Below are 16,059 nucleotides of genomic sequence, written 5' to 3' on the forward strand. Positions count from 1 at the left end.
AGAAAATCGGACAGAGGTGTATATACTGTTATTGTTTAGTGCTAAGTTTGTTTCAGTTGATAAAAAAGTTTTAGAAATAGATGCAACAGACAATATTGTGGGTGTACTTAATGTCTACCCACTCCCACGGACAAAGGAGCCTGGCGGGCTTCCCTGGTGGCTTAGTGGTAAAGAATCTGCCTGCAGTGCAGAAGGAGACCTGGGTTGCGAAGATGCCCTGGAATAGGATATGACAACCCATTCCAGTATTCGTGCCTGGAAAATTCCATGGACAGAGGAGCTACTGTCCATGGGGTCGCAGAGTCAGACTCGACTGAGCACACATGCACACCCGCTTAACACCATTGAACTGCACATTTAAACACAGAATGATAAACTTCATGCCGTGTATACTTAAGAAATAAAAAACCATGTACATATATTCCTTAAATTTATGTATCAAAATTGGGAATAACGTGAAGTATAAATGGGGTAACACTTTTAAATACATCAATAAGATGGCAAACTTTACAACAGAAAATACAACACAGTATGCATACTAAGAGCATAACTATATTGAACACGAGACAAAGACTGAAAGCTAATATACAAAAATGAAGATAATTCTATTATGAAAATCCCTCATTCCTTACTCCTACTCTGTAATAAGATTCTTTTCAATCTACCAATCAAATTTTTCCTCATCGCATAATTATCCTAACCACTATCCTAGTGAACTGAAATAGGTCTGTCTTTGTATCATCCAAAACAGTTGTGTTAAGAGCCAGAATTCTTCATTACAGGGCCAAGCCAAGGAAGGCAGCCCCAGGGAACAAGACAGAAAAACAAGGAGCTATTTTTTTTGGTAACCTTTTTCACTTTCAGTCAAGTTTTTTTCTCTTTAGAGACTTACCTGCAGGCACGGTCAGGGGAATTAAGAATTTCATAGTAGAATACAGAAAAGTTGAGAGCAAGACCTAAGCGAATGGGATGTGTTGGTGGAAGTTCTGTCATTGCAATATCACTAGCAGCTTTATAAGCCACTAGGCTGTTCTCCGCAGCCTCCTTCCTGTCATTCCCTGTGGCAAATTCAGCCAGATACCTGTGGTAGTCCCCTTTCCTAAAGCAAAACAAAACAACAAAAAAACCAGAATTAGATTAATGCTTTTTAAAATAAGTTGTTAAAAATTTTTCTCTATTACATAAAATCAAGTTGTGATAAAAACATGAACAGATGTATATACTTCAATAATGCAAAAACTTTCAGGAATGACTCAGATTTCACATTTCCAAACATAAGCAAAATCCTAGAGAAATTAACTGTAAACGTTCAAAAATCAACAAATTTTATCACTTGATAGACCGGAATTAAACATAGAAAGTGGTTCCAAAGAACAGCACAACAGTTTGTTAATGAAATAAAAAAACAACTATATAAAATGTTAAGACTCAACTGTGTAATGCATTGCTTATAGCTAGCCGGTATCCCCCACACAAACAAATGAATATATAAACAGGTAACAAAAAATCTAGTGCATTTTTTACAGCGATCGTCTGACCACCTCAAATGCAGTAATAGATTGTTCTTAGCAGTGAATTTGCAAATGAGTATTCAAAAACTTAAGTCTGAGAATCACTCCTCTTTTAACTATCCTTCCAACATTAAATAAAATGTTGAAAAATCTATATGAAAAACCGATGATTCTAAGAGAGCCAACATTTAATCTGATTATCTTCCCTTCTAGTATAAAACCTACATTTTATAATAGAAAACCTTGGACTCGCCAGTGTTAGCTGCTGGAATGAGGTGTTTGTCCAGTACATCCAGAATGTCACAACAGATTAACTTTAGCTCAGTCTCAACCTGAAAAAAAAAAGTCAAAAATTATTTAAGAAATTATACAAATTATCACATTCTATCTCTGGTTTTGGAGAAGAGAACCGTATTAAAGAGAACATATGTATCTGTCTCCAAACCTCCTTTTCCACTCTTGATACAAAAGTGGAAAAAACCTGTCTCCGGTTTATGTAAAGTATTTCTTCCTTCTTCCTACATGCCATTAGTTAAGTGATTGCGGGGGGGGGGGGACAACTCACAGTTCAGCTATAGAATTAAGATGGTGATTACTACTTACTGAATGCAACATATTAACTAGCTTTTTTTTTTTTTTTAAACTAGCTTTTGTCTCCACTTACACAGGAAAACAAAGATCACTATATTTGACCAAAGATAACTAACTTAAAGAACTTAGAAGCAGAGTGAAAACCTGAACCCAAGTAGGCCACACGGCTAGGCTCACAGTTTCTAAGGGATGGAATAAAAACTCAAAGCCAGGCATTCTGCCTCCGGGACGCACATTCCTTAACCACTATTATGCTCAACTGTAAACCACCTTACTGATAGATCCATAACCAGCTACGACATCAAAAGTCCACAGACTGAAGTAAACACTGCCACTCATTTCAATTCGTTTATCATGCCAAAAACACGTACTACCTCTTAACACACATATACATTCTGCTCTGAATTTTGTTACTACAATGTCTTCCCTGGTGGCTCCAACGGTAAAGAATCTGCCTGCAATGCAAGAGTCCCAGGTTTGATCCCTGGGTTGGGAAGATCCCCTGGAGAAGGGAACTGAAACCCACTCCAGTATTCCTGCCTGGAGAATTCTGTGGACAGAGGAGCCTTAAGGGTGACAGTCCATGGGGTCACAAAGGGACACAACTGAGGGAATAATACTTTCACTCTTCCACAGTGAGATTGTTTAACCTTTCCAAATTCATTTTGTGCCCTCTGCAACCTTCTTTCCATTGTAAATAATTCTCCCACTCACTTCTATAATCTTGTACTGATTCTAAGTAAAACCAGCTCTCTCCTGAATGAACTACCTTCTTTATGGCTTTTCAAGTAGAGATAGACTGCTCTAAGAGGAGGATGATTTCTGAATTCTCTTAAGTCCTCACTGACTCAGGATGACTGTTCTAATACTCCAAACCCTTCCTCCCTTGGAAGCTCATCCACTATGTTTTAAAATATCAATTCCTGTCATCAACAGATCTCTGCAGGCCCTTCAGCCACATTCACTAGTATCTACAGCTTACCTTTCCAATTCTTGGTATCACACACCAAGGCATTATCACGTTCCTTTCAATGTAGTTCTCCTTGATCTCAACTCCATGACTTTTATTTGTGCACTCTTAACTGTGCTACTCTAGCCTGGAATTTCTAAGTTCCAATATTTTACTACTGGATTACAACTTCTTTTTTTAGTTCCTTTACTGTTGTTATTTATACTTAGAGACACATCAAGACCTCCAGTCTCTTGACTCTTTCATCTCCCAATTTATCAGTTCCTCTCTTTGCTTCCTTTCCTTCTTACCCCAAATCCCACCATCTAGCACACAGACTTCTCTCTTCAGCACTCTCAACCTCATCTCCTCATCCCTCTGCAACACCAACCTGAATACCGACAATCCATATTCTTTGTTCCAATGTGTTTGAAGGTAATGGTCACACTGGTACCAGCTCACCACTTTCTATGTGATCCCAGGTAGTTAATCACTCAGAACACCCGTTTTTATCTAGAAACTAGAATAATATCTACCCTTTACAGGGTTATTTAAAGATTAAATACAGTAACTTGCACACATATTTTGTAATTTAGAAATATCTCACGTAAGTCAGCAAATGCCGTTTCCCCTTTCCCTCTATCCACCAAATTCACTCCATGCTAACTTTGTGACAGTTTTTTTATTCCTCTCACTGTACTTTTAAGAGTGTGTTTAGAATCAGTTTCTCAACACTCAACAGTGGGGGGGCTACTCTATGCCTAATAGGATACTTAGCAGTAACCTCATCTCTACCCACTAGACCAAAAATGTCTCTACCAAATGTCCTCTGAGGAGCAAAGTCACTTCTGGTTTGAGAACCACTGCACTAAACTTTCTTGACCAAAAGCCACAGCAAGAAAAACATTACGTATCAGCATATACCCACATATAATATCTGAGACAATAAATTTACGCCCTCTGATATTTTCTATTCTATTATAAAAACAATGACTAGACCCATCTTCATAAGGATATTAACTGTCTCATTTTTGTACCCATATTACCTATCAACTGATGTACTTAACAGGCACATGAATATTGGTTAAGCTGTCCAGAATGGTAATTTCAAGTTACACAATGAAGTATTTTGTAGTCACCACAATAGAAACAATGATTAAATTAGTTGTCTACTTGTGTGGTGCTCTCTACAGCTTTCAAGGAAAAAAAATGTCTTCTCCTCTCTCCTCAAATACTGTATAGCTTCTAATTCTCAACCCAGATGAGTAAAAGATGCAAATCCAGTAAAATATAAAATATACACTGCAGAGGTATACAACAATGTGTGTACTAGGCTATGGTCTAAACAGTCTAACACCTAAGACATCATTCTTTGGACTTCCCTCACAGCTTAATCAGTAAAGAATCCACCCGCGATGCAGGAGACCTGTGTTCGATTCCTGGGTTAGGAAGATCCCCTGGAGAAGGAAATGGCAATCCACTCCGGTATTCTTGCCTGGAAAATCCCATGGACAGAGGAGGCTGGTGGGCTACAGTCCATGGGGTCACAAAGAGTCGGACACAACTTAGCGACTAAACCACAGGATATGACGAGATATGTCTAGGATATGCAGGCCACCCAGTAGCTCAGACAGTAAAGAATCTGCCTGCAATAGAGGAGACCCAGGTTCAATCCCTGGGTTGGGAAGATCATCTGGAGAAGCGAATGGCAACCCACTCCAGTATTCTAGCGTGGAGAAGCCCATGGACAGAGGAGTGTGGTGGGCTACAGTCCATGGGGTCGCAAAGGAGTCAGACACAACTGAGCGACTTTAACACTAGGATGTAACAATCTCACCATTTGCCGATATTCCCGAATCATTTTTAGTTTGTCTTCTCCTCCCTTGTTTTCTTCTTTCTGTTCAATGCTGCTGATTATTCTCCAGGAAGCTCTTCTAGCTCCAATCACATTTTTATATGCAACAGATAGGAGGTTTCTTTCTTCAACTGTCAACTCCACATCCATCCCTGCTACTTTCTTCATTGACTCCACCATTTCTATAAGTGAAAAGTAAAACCAGACCTTACAAACTAAGTTTTGTTAAAACATCCCTATCACAGTAAATCTTTTTCTGTCAAGCTAATGTAAAACAAAAACAAATTTTTAAGCAAAATATTACTTTCACAATCATCAAACTAGCATGAGCAAAAAAACCAAAAACCATGTAAAAGACAAAGTAAATTAAGAGCCCAGAACAAGAGGATCTAGAATATAAACTGTATGGAACATACAAAATGCCAAGTATAATTTAGTATGGCTTGGAGGCACCTCTCTCATGTAAGAGAATTAGGCATGCGCACCTACCCATTTCCTAGTAAAAGTAATTCAGCTGGCCATTTAGGATAAAAGTTTTAAATTTACAGGCTCTAAAATGCATTTTTCAAAAAAAGTGATAGAAAATACATTTTCTCTCAAATTATTTCCCAACTAAATAATACTGAATTCCTATCCCCCTCAAAAAAAGTCATGGGAGGAAAGGGCATTCATTCATATAGCAAACATATAGTGAGCATTTTCATTAGTCACAAACTTATCTTTGGATTTTCCAACCCTTCCTCCTTTAGAAGGGCGCTGTCCACCTCCTATGAATTCATTCACTTGGGTGGTTCTCACTTGTTACCACTAGATGGCGAGCAAACAAAGGGGCCCAGATAAACACTGGGAGATCTTAGTACAGGGAAAAAAAAATGTAATAAAATGCATGTGGATGCAAAGGAAGTACCAAAATCCCCTCAAGAAACACTAACTGAACAAATATATTAATGAAGGGACTTCCCTGGTGGTCCACTGGTGGTCCAGTGGCTAAGACTCTGTGCTCCCAATGCAGGGGCCGGGGTCTGATCCTTCATCAGGGAACTAAGATCCAACACGGGCAAAGAAATAAATACAAAGAAAAGTTGCAAAGAAGTAAACAAATATATTAATTAAAACTATGGTTTTGAAAATGACTAAATGTCATTACCACCATGTGACTCTCCAACTGTACGGAATAAGAACTTCTGGTAATGAGACCCAAGGATCTGCATTTTACAAACATCCTTAGCGTACATTCTATGCATAATACATACATAATAATTATATGATGAAGATGGTGACTTTATGAAACACTGCTTAATGATATGCTAAATTATATGTAATCCCACGAAATGATTTCCAGGAAGTATATCAGGGAGTTAATACAGGAAGTTAATACAAATATTAAGATGGTATGATCTCTAGAAACACTGCAGTAGTTCCTTACACCATAAAACTATACACATGTTCAGAGCAACTTTATTCACCATATTCAAAAGGCGAAAACAACCCAAATGTCCATCCATACAATGGAATACTGCTGCTGCTAAGTTGCTTCAGTCGTGTCCGACTCTGTGCGACCCCACAGACGGCAGCCCACCAGGCTCCCCCGTCCCTGGGATTTTCCAGGCAAGAACACTGGAGTGGGTTGCCATTTCCTTCTCCAGTGCATGAAAGTGAAAAGTGAAAGTGAAGTCGCTCATAAAAAACAAACTACTGATACAAGTAACAGCATGGGTGACTTTAAAAAACACCATGCTAACTGAAAAAAGCCAGACCTAAATGGACTATGATTCCACCTAAATCAAGTTAGAGAAAAAACTAAAACTATTAAAACAGAGAGGAAGTGGCTATCAAGACATGGGGGTGAAGTGAGGGGCTGATGAGCAAAGGAGTACAAAGGAAATTTGGGGGAAATAGAATTGTTCTGTGGTGGTTACATAATTGAGCACATTTACTAAAACAGTTTTATGTGTAAAGTAGTGTATTATAAAATCTTACCTCAATACAGCTGAATTTTTTTAAGGCGATTCTGAAGCTTTAAAAAAAATATTAGAGCATATATGGTAATAAGACCATTAATTCATTTGTGGGAGCCTGAGAGCATTCATTTGAAACATCCAATTTTTCTTAACCACAGCCATGGAAAAATGACTGTGGCAGTGTTTAGAAGTAAAGGGGATTATCATTTCAAGCTCACTGCCATACTAGTTCTCCAACAAAGCAATTTAAAAAGTAACCTAGGGCTAGGTAAAGGTAAAAGCTAAGGTTACTAGGTAAGGAATCCACCTGCCAACGTAGGAGACACTGGTTAGATCCCGAGTGCCCCAACTACTGAGCCTGTGCTCTAGAGTCAGGGAGCCACAACCGCCAAGCTCTCTCACTGCAACTACTGAAGCCCAAGCACCCTAGAGCCCATGCTCTGCAACAAGGGAAGTCACCAAAATGAGAAGTGCAAGCACCACAAACTAGAGTAGCCCCTTCTCCCCGCAACTAGAGAAAAGCCTGTGTAGCAACAAAGACCCAGAACAGCCAAATATATATAAATTTTTAAATTAAATTAAATAAAAAGTAACCTAGCTACACCAACAAAGGACCATAATTCTTTTAAATTACAGAGCTTTACAACATTATATATGGAAAAACATTACTGAAATATCTAAAAATTGGGATTCCCCGGTTAACCCAGCAGTAAAGAACCCACCTGCAATGCAGGAGATGCAGGTTCAATCCCTGAGCTGGGCAGATTTCCCTGGAGAAGGAAATAGCAACCCACTCCAGTATTCTTGCCTGGAAAATCCAAAGGACAGAGGAGCCTGGTGGGCTACAGTCCATGAGTTCACAAAGAGACGGACATGACCGAGCAACTAAACAACTATATATATCTATGCCACACTATTTATCCATTCAGTTAATGTACTTTTTGTACACTGACTTCCCACTTTTTAGCTATTATGAATAATGCTCCTATAAACATTTATGTAAGAATGTACACAAGTCTCTTGAATATATACTTGAAGACTGAAACTGTAAATAGGGTCGGCAAGTGAGGATGATTCTAATTTCTCCATAATGTCACCAACACTGGTTAGTTTCCTTTTTTTTTTTAAAGTCACCCTAGTGGGCATCAAGAAGTATCTCAGATTTTGATTTGCATTTCCTTGATGGCTAATGATGGTGAGTATCTTTCCATATGCTAACTGGCTATTTGTGCCTGCTCTTTGGAAAATATCCATTCAATGCTTTGCCAGTTTTTGAGATACCTGCTTTTTAATTACTGAGTTTAAAAGCCGGAATTCCCTGGTGGTCCAGTGGTTAAGACTCCAAGATCCCAATGCAGGGAGCCTGGGCTCAATCCCTGGTCAGGGAACCAGATCCCACATGCTGCAACTAAAAAAAAAAAAACCCACATGCCGAAACTAAGACCCAGGGCAGTTAAATATATTAAAAAAAAATTTTTTTTTTTAAACAGCAATTACTTTTTAAAAGCCCAACACTACTCATAGCTCTTTGCCTTCAGAAATGTCTCCATTCCAGGAGGACTAAGACTAAGGGTAGCATGAAGAAGAAGAGGAAAGAGCTTTATGCTGCTGCTAGAAGTCTTACAACCAGTGCTTTATACCAATTTGTGCAAATTATGACTATAGTGAAATTCTCGTAACACTGGTGTCATCCTTAACACCTTTTAACACTTAGCATCCATTTAACACCAGCAATAGAAACATAATCCTAACTACAATATACCCCCACCAAACCACGTGAAAACCCTATTTATCCTAAATTCTAGACTAGTCACACCATTAAAACCTCCAACAGCAGAGGATTAACACTAGTTGTATTCACATAAACTTCTCAAACACAATTAGCATTTCATGAAATCACCTTTGCAGCAACAATTTTTAGCAATGAGATCTCAGCATTTCTTGCACAAAGGGAGGCTGTCAAATCTCTCTGCAGCAGATATGTTCACAATTTATGAATCAGAGAACAGCAATTTCACGATCAAATCACTATTTGTGGAGGCAGAGTTGGGTACATGAGGTTTAGGCAACAATATACAATTCCTGGGACTCTTGACAGTTGGGGGACAATGGGTAGCTAACTGAAAATCACCACGGTTACAAAAACTCTGAAATATGTAATCCTCACAACTCAAAGGACATCTGAACCAAATACTAAGCTTGTTTTGTTCCAGGTCATTTCTCGTTCATTGAGTAAGAGCCTAGTCCATTACAATGAACCAGCTTGCCTCTATTTGTTACTGACTACCCTACTGTGTGCAGTAAACCACTTCAGTTGTGTCCAGTTCTTTGCAACCCCATGGAACCATGGGATTATCCCTGCAAGAATACCAGAATGGGTTGCCATTTCCCCCTCCAGGGGATTTTCCCAACCCTGGGATCAAACTCGTCTCTTATGTCTCCTGCCTTGCCAGGAGAGTACCACTAGTGCCTCCTGGGAAGCAGTAAATGCCTATACTACATTCAAATAATATTTCCAATTAACAAGACTATGGAGAGACTCATAATATTATATGATCTGATCTTGAATCCTGTACATGAAATGACTAACGAAGACCAAAACTCTTTCATAATACAAAGTCAAGGCATTTGGGTATATTCTGAGAACTTGGCATACCGTATTCTAGAAGCCTTATGGATTCATCTGCTATAGATTATCCACAAGAGGCACAAAGTATGTGAATGTGAAGGCTATAGACTTGTCTTTTATATGGAAAAGTGACAGGCTGGTGAAAAAAAAAAGGAGAGGGCAAGAAATAAACCCATCAAAACAATCTGTAACAGAGGATTGAAAAGTGTCATTTTAAATAATAACCAGATTTGATTTCCAATCAAGAGCCCCTTAGAGTATAGGGTATGTTTACAGAAACAGTCAACAGGGAAAAAAATCCAGCTCTTCCTTTTATCTATTTAAAAGACTAAGATGACCTACCACTTCACACCCCTTGGGATGGCCACTATTAAGAAACCAGAAAACAGGTGTTGGCAAGAATGTGGAGAAATTGGACCCTGTGTCCTATTAGTGGACATGTAAAATGGTACAGTTGCTGTGTAAACAAGTATGGTGGCTCCTTGAAAATTTCTGAATAGAATTACCGCATGACCCAGCAACTCCCCCTTCTGGGTAAATACCGAAAAGAACTGAAAACAGGGTCTTAAAGGGATATATTTGGGTATTTTTATAGCAGCCTTATTCACAATAGTTAAAACGTGGATGCAACCAAGTGTCCATCCATGAATCCATCAATGAATTAATAGTATACACATCAATGAATAGTACACACTTGCAATGGACTATTAAAAAGGAAATTCTGCAATTTGCTACAACAGAGATGAACATTGAGAACAGTTTGCTAAGTAAAAGAAACCAGTCACAAAAAGACAAATATTATACAATTCCACTCATATGAGATACTTAAATTTGTCATAAAGTATAATGTTAGTTGCCAGAGGCTGAAGGGAGAAAGTGAAGTTACTGTTTAATGGCTAGTTTCAATTTTACAAGATGAAAAGAATTATGGGGGTGGATAGTAATGGCTACACAAAAATATAAATGTATTTATTTACCACCACTGAACTATACATTTAAAAATAATCAACATGGTAAATTTTGTTATTTTGTGTATTTTCTCTCTCTCACACATACACTAGCCCACAAACACAATGAAGATAAACTAAGTAGCTTGTCCCAAACTCTGTAGTCCCCCTTTCTCAATGAAAAGTAATCCAAATGACAGACATGATGATAATAGCAGAATTTCAATTAACTGGGGAGTGGTGAAAAGAAACTCCTCCATAGACCCAACATGAGAATAAACTTAAGACAATAAATTTATTTCTAGCTTACATGAAGGCAAGCTTCCCAAATCACTATGTCAAATGGAAAGAATGCAAAGTTATCTCAGGGGTGATGCAGAACTATCATGGGGAAAGCCAGAGGGGAAAAAGGCAAAGTACCTCTGCAAATTGTAAAACTCTGTAAAATTCACCTGGTTGTAATGATAAAAATCATCTCAATAAAAATCTCTCTAGACCAATTTTTAATTGTCAGGAATTGCTGTTTGAAATTATTAGTCTGGGATCTATCAGAATGTATTTTGTATGTATATATCTGAACTAACAGAAAAGTGTTTACACCCCCAAGATACATTAATATTTCTATTAAACAAGAGTACTTTTTCAAAAGCGAAAGATCTATTGTTAAATTAGAAGTAGCAGTGTAGGATCTGTACTTTTCAATATAATGCCACCATTTCCCCCTATTTAGCTTTTTTACTTTACCACACGATGACTATTATCTTACAGACACTTTACAAAATAAAAATCTGAAATAAGGATAATACAATAAGTAAAAAAGAATCACCAACACAAAAAGCCATTCTTCACTAAATGAGAACAGCAAGAGGGAGAGAATAAATATCTTAATTTTCCAATTGCTGAGAAAAAGTTTTGTTTTGTTTGGCTGTGCCGCATAGTGTGTGATTTTAGTTCCCCGACCAGGGATCAAACCCACACTCCTGCTGTCTTAACCACTGGACTGCAAAGAAGCCCCCAGTGTCAAACAGTTTAAACACTTTAGAACATTCTCATCTTAGGACTATCAGGGAAAGGTAAGATATATGAAGATAAATGGCTCTTGTACCATACGCAGAAAAAATATTTGTGTCATCTGGGCTAAAACAGGGAAAGAGAACAGCAGCAAAGGAAAACCTAATGTCTGAGTTACGGGGAGGGAGAAGTTCCCCAATTAATAAAAGCAGAAAACCAGACTTGTGTCAGCAACAATATTTACAGAGTAGCTAGACTGAGGACAAAGAAAGAACTAAAAAGCCTAAGATGAAAGAGCTCCAGTTGGCCAAAGAGCTCAATGTGATTGAATGTCTCCCTTAAAATCTCAATACTTAGTTCTGAAGAGATATGGTTTAGAAATTAAGGAATGAAAAGAAGGAACTCCACCACAGACTGAGTTTGCACAAAAGGGGGGAGTGTTACACCCTTTAATTACTCATCCACAACGAGGCATGCCACGAATGCAAAATGCTCTTCATGTGACAGCATGTACATACTTAACCCAACAGCCAAAGGATGGTTTTATTCATCTTTAGAGAACCTGACATATAATCTTGAGACAGATCAGCCTCCCCTAAGACTTTGGAAAGCAGAGAGGCCTGGATGTTATCTATTTAACATCTCAAAACTCAAAGTACAAAGAGAAAGTCAATGTGTTTTCAACCTTTCTGAACTGCAATTGATAATTCTGTATTCCCAAAGGATAGAACATGTGTGCTTGGGAACCAAATTATTCTCCAAGTCTCAGAGCCTTGACACAACAAAGGTTTCCTTCTCAAATGTTTGGGAGAGGCCACTATCTTTAAGCTGTACCATTTGGTACTTCAGGCTTGGTACTTCAGTCCAAGAAGCAAGGGGAGAAACAAGAAATCAGCAAAGGGTTCGTCACTGCCACTACACAGTTAGACAGACAAAAATTTCTGCTCACATTTCACTGGCCAAAACAACTCACATGACCTCACTGCTCAAGTACAAGAGGCTGGAAGAAGGGGGGAGGGCACACCACAGTGACTCAATATAGCTTTAAAAAAAGCCAATGAAACCACACTAAGATTTTTAAAAACTGTCAAATCAGACATTACTTGTAAAAGCATAGATATGCATCAGAATTACAGGCAATTAACGCAGATAACGAATTTTGCCTACGGTTAATGACAACGGAGGCAATAACTTAAAATGTTCCAAGTTAAATTGTTACTGTATTTGATAAAAAGAAGTTTCAAGTGTGTTGGGAAAAAAATTTCCAAGATACTAAATCTAAGAGGAATTTACCATATACTGCAGATCTTTAGAATGAGTCCCAGAAAATGACCAATTCATATAAGAAGCAGTCTTCACTGAGATACTTCTGATCTCATGAAACCAATGACAGTATTTCTATAGAAAGTTACCTTTGTGAGAGGTTTCCCTGGTGGTCCAGTGGTTAAGAATTCGTCTTGCAATGCAAGGAACACAGGTTCAATCCCTGGCCTGGAAGATCCAACATGCTCGGAACCCACTAAGCTTGTGTGTCACAACTACGGAGTCCACGTGCTGCAACTACTGAAGCCTGTTTGCCCAGAGCCTGTGCTCCACAAAAGAAGCCACCACGATGAAGAGAGCAGCCCCCGCTCTCCACAATTAAAGAAAGCTTGCGTGCAGCAACAAAGACCCACCACAGCCAAAAACATAAATCTATTTTTTTAAGGAAGTTATTTATGTGAATGTCCAGGTATTATGCTGCTTTCAGATCATCTGATGGACTCATGGCTTCTGTGAGGTTTCTATGATTCACTTCTTAGTAGCAATGACCATTAATATTTAGGAATATACAGATAGAGCCAAATTTTTTCTAAAACTATCCTTTTTCTGTGTCACAGTGACAAATACACTACTGGCACCAACAATTATGTACCATAAAGCATAGAAAAGAAATTTGATTTGGGTAATTTTAAGGGCAGGTATTATCAGCTAACCATCAAACAAATTCAGTATTATCCCTAGGGAACATGGTTTTTGACAGAGCTATATTTTCATAAACCCATCAGATTAAGCTGGTTACAAAAATATATTCTCAGAAAAAAAAAATATACATAAATATTCTCAGAAAGCGAAAGTGACTTATATTGGCAATAGAACATTAAAATCCCTGCCGAATTTGACAATTTAGTTTTACCACTAATAATTCAGCTATGTCACAAAGTGTGTGATACATCACTTTAAAAGGTTTTTTGCACTTTTGAGTGTGCTTCCAAATCACTAAAGAGTTCTATGCGGTGCCAAAACACAACTTAAGATTTTACATTACTCAAAATAGTAACTCAGTCCATTGAAAAATTCTTAACTGGGAACTCCCTAGCAGTCCAGTGGTTAGGACTCCATGCTTTAACTGTCAAGGGGCTGGGTGTGATCTCTGGTTGGGAAACTAAGATCACAAACCACATGTTGCAACCAAAAAAAAAAAAAATCTTTTTAATTCCAACAGTTAATAATGTGGAAAAGATCTAAAAACACAATAAAAAGCTAATGTGTGTAGTTTTAGGAGTCTTCTTTTATCACTGACATGTTCCTAGAGAAATAAAATGCTACAGTAGTCACTAGTTACCTTTCATTAAAACTGACCAAAATATCAACACACATCTTACACGTATTAAGAAAGAACTATTAAAAAAGTAATCTGAGTAAAGAGTTTGGTCAAGATTTGGAAGTCATTCCTGGGATTTTTCTTTAAACAAAAGTTTAAATGGCTTAAAGCAGACAGAATTAAAAATGTGACATCTACAAGTACATTTTGTGTTGAGTACCAGGAAACAAGCAGGATGCTAAAAACAAAATAGGGGGTCTGGGAAGCCTCTCAAAGGGGTCTTATTTTATTCCAGTTATCATTTTTACTATTCTTGTCATAGCTACATATAACTTTGACCTACATCACTTAACCTTTATGAACCTGTTTCCTCACCTACAATTTGGAAGATAGCCACCACTCACTGGGTTATGAGGGTTAAAACAAGATTGCATCATTAACTCCCTGGCACCTAATAGGAACTCAATAACATGTTAAAATCCTTTTCTTTGTTTGCCTCTTGTAAGATTTAAAAACAAACAAACAGGAATCCAGGAAGATGTAAGCACTTGGAGTGTTGACAAAGCACTTGACACAGTAATGAGCTAAATAAAGAACACAGAACTTAGTCTTAATGGCATCTAGAATGAAGAATCCTTTCCAAATGGTTTTCAATTTACTTCACTCAGATCCACCAGAGGAATCACTATCTTCATAAACAATAAGACTTTAAACTTCAAATGACTCCTTAATCCATGGGCTGCAGAATATATGTTGTGTTAGCAGGCATGAAAACAGCGTTAATTTCATCATACATCTCCATCAGAGCTCTTGGGTGACCAGGTGCACTGTCAATGAGCAGCAATATGTTGAAAGGAATCCTTTTTCTTAAGCAGTAGGTCTCAACAGTGGGCTTAAAATATTCAATAAAGAATGTCATAAATAGACATACTAAACATCCAGGCTTTTTTGTTCCATTTATAGAGTGCAGGCAGAGTAGATTTAGCATAATTTTTACGGGCCCTAGGATTTTCAGAAATCAAGAAATGAGCACTGGCTTCAACTTCAAATCACCAGCTGCATTTGTCCCTAATAAGCATATCAGCCTGTCCTTTGAAGTCAGGCACTGACTTCTCTCTGTTTCCAGTAGAAGGCTATGAGACATATGTTTGACACTGGTCTTCAAAGCTCTTCCATGGTAATTCAGTAACAACTGCCCACAGAGGTAGTTAGCCTGATAATACACCTTTATCGGCTATCAGCTGGCCCTCACGTTCCAACTGATGTTTCCTTCACCAACAAAGTAAATCACTGGCTCCTAAATCTTTTTGTTTCAGGGTCCACTTCTTGAGAAACTCAAACTAAGAAACTGCAGTTGAAGAACATTGTCTATAATCCTTGATACGGAAAGTGCAGTCTGAAGACAAGTAACATCAGACATCAGCTGGCTTATGAAAAAGCAGAATCCCCCCCCCTCCAAAAAAAAAAAAAGAAAAAGCAGAATCCCATCCACCATCACAACCCTCTGGTTATCATTTCTACTTAAAGACCACCTCTGGGTGATCTGTATACCAATTAATGTAAAATTCAATGGTCTGTAAGGATTACTGTTTCAAATTTGCAGAGACTTACTTTATGACCGCATAATGCATTTTAATAAATGTTCTATTTGTGCTTGAAAATAATGTATATTCTCTTACAGCTGGGTATATATTTTCTTTTATGTTCTTTCATCCAAGCTTGTTAATTGTGTTGTTCAAAGTTTCTACACTTGTGTTTGTCTGCCTGACTTACCATTTACTGAGAGATGTTTACTGAAACCTCCGAATACAGTAATAGGTTTGTCAACTTCTTCCCATAGTTCTTACTATATACACTTGGGAGCATTACTTGCATTGTTTTATACTCTTGCTGAATTAAACTTTTTATCATTACAAAAAATACACATAGAACTTAAATCTAATAAATAAAGCCTCTTGTATAACCTGGCTTCATTTTTTTTCTTTCTGGCCCAGACAATTCCATTCTTAGGCCTCATATGC

General features: G+C 37.9%; 1 protein-coding gene across 3 annotated transcripts in view; it reads right to left on the reverse strand.

Moving 5' to 3' along the window:
• The window catches only part of YWHAE (tyrosine 3-monooxygenase/tryptophan 5-monooxygenase activation protein epsilon), a 35,187-nt gene that overhangs the window by 6,642 nt on the left and 12,486 nt on the right, over positions 1-16,059 (reverse strand). For all 3 annotated transcript variants that reach the window (XM_061389552.1, XM_061389551.1, XM_061389553.1), the window contains exons 2-4: positions 4,889-5,088; positions 1,737-1,843; positions 893-1,099 (exon numbers count right to left, since the gene is read on the reverse strand). In XM_061389552.1, the coding sequence (XP_061245536.1) occupies positions 893-1,099; positions 1,737-1,843; positions 4,889-5,088 (514 nt within the window). The remainder of the gene's footprint in view (positions 1-892; positions 1,100-1,736; positions 1,844-4,888; positions 5,089-16,059) is intronic.

The sequence above is a fragment of the Bos javanicus genome, chromosome 19, assembly GCF_032452875.1.
Source record: "Bos javanicus breed banteng chromosome 19, ARS-OSU_banteng_1.0, whole genome shotgun sequence".
NCBI lineage: Eukaryota > Metazoa > Chordata > Mammalia > Artiodactyla > Bovidae > Bos > Bos javanicus.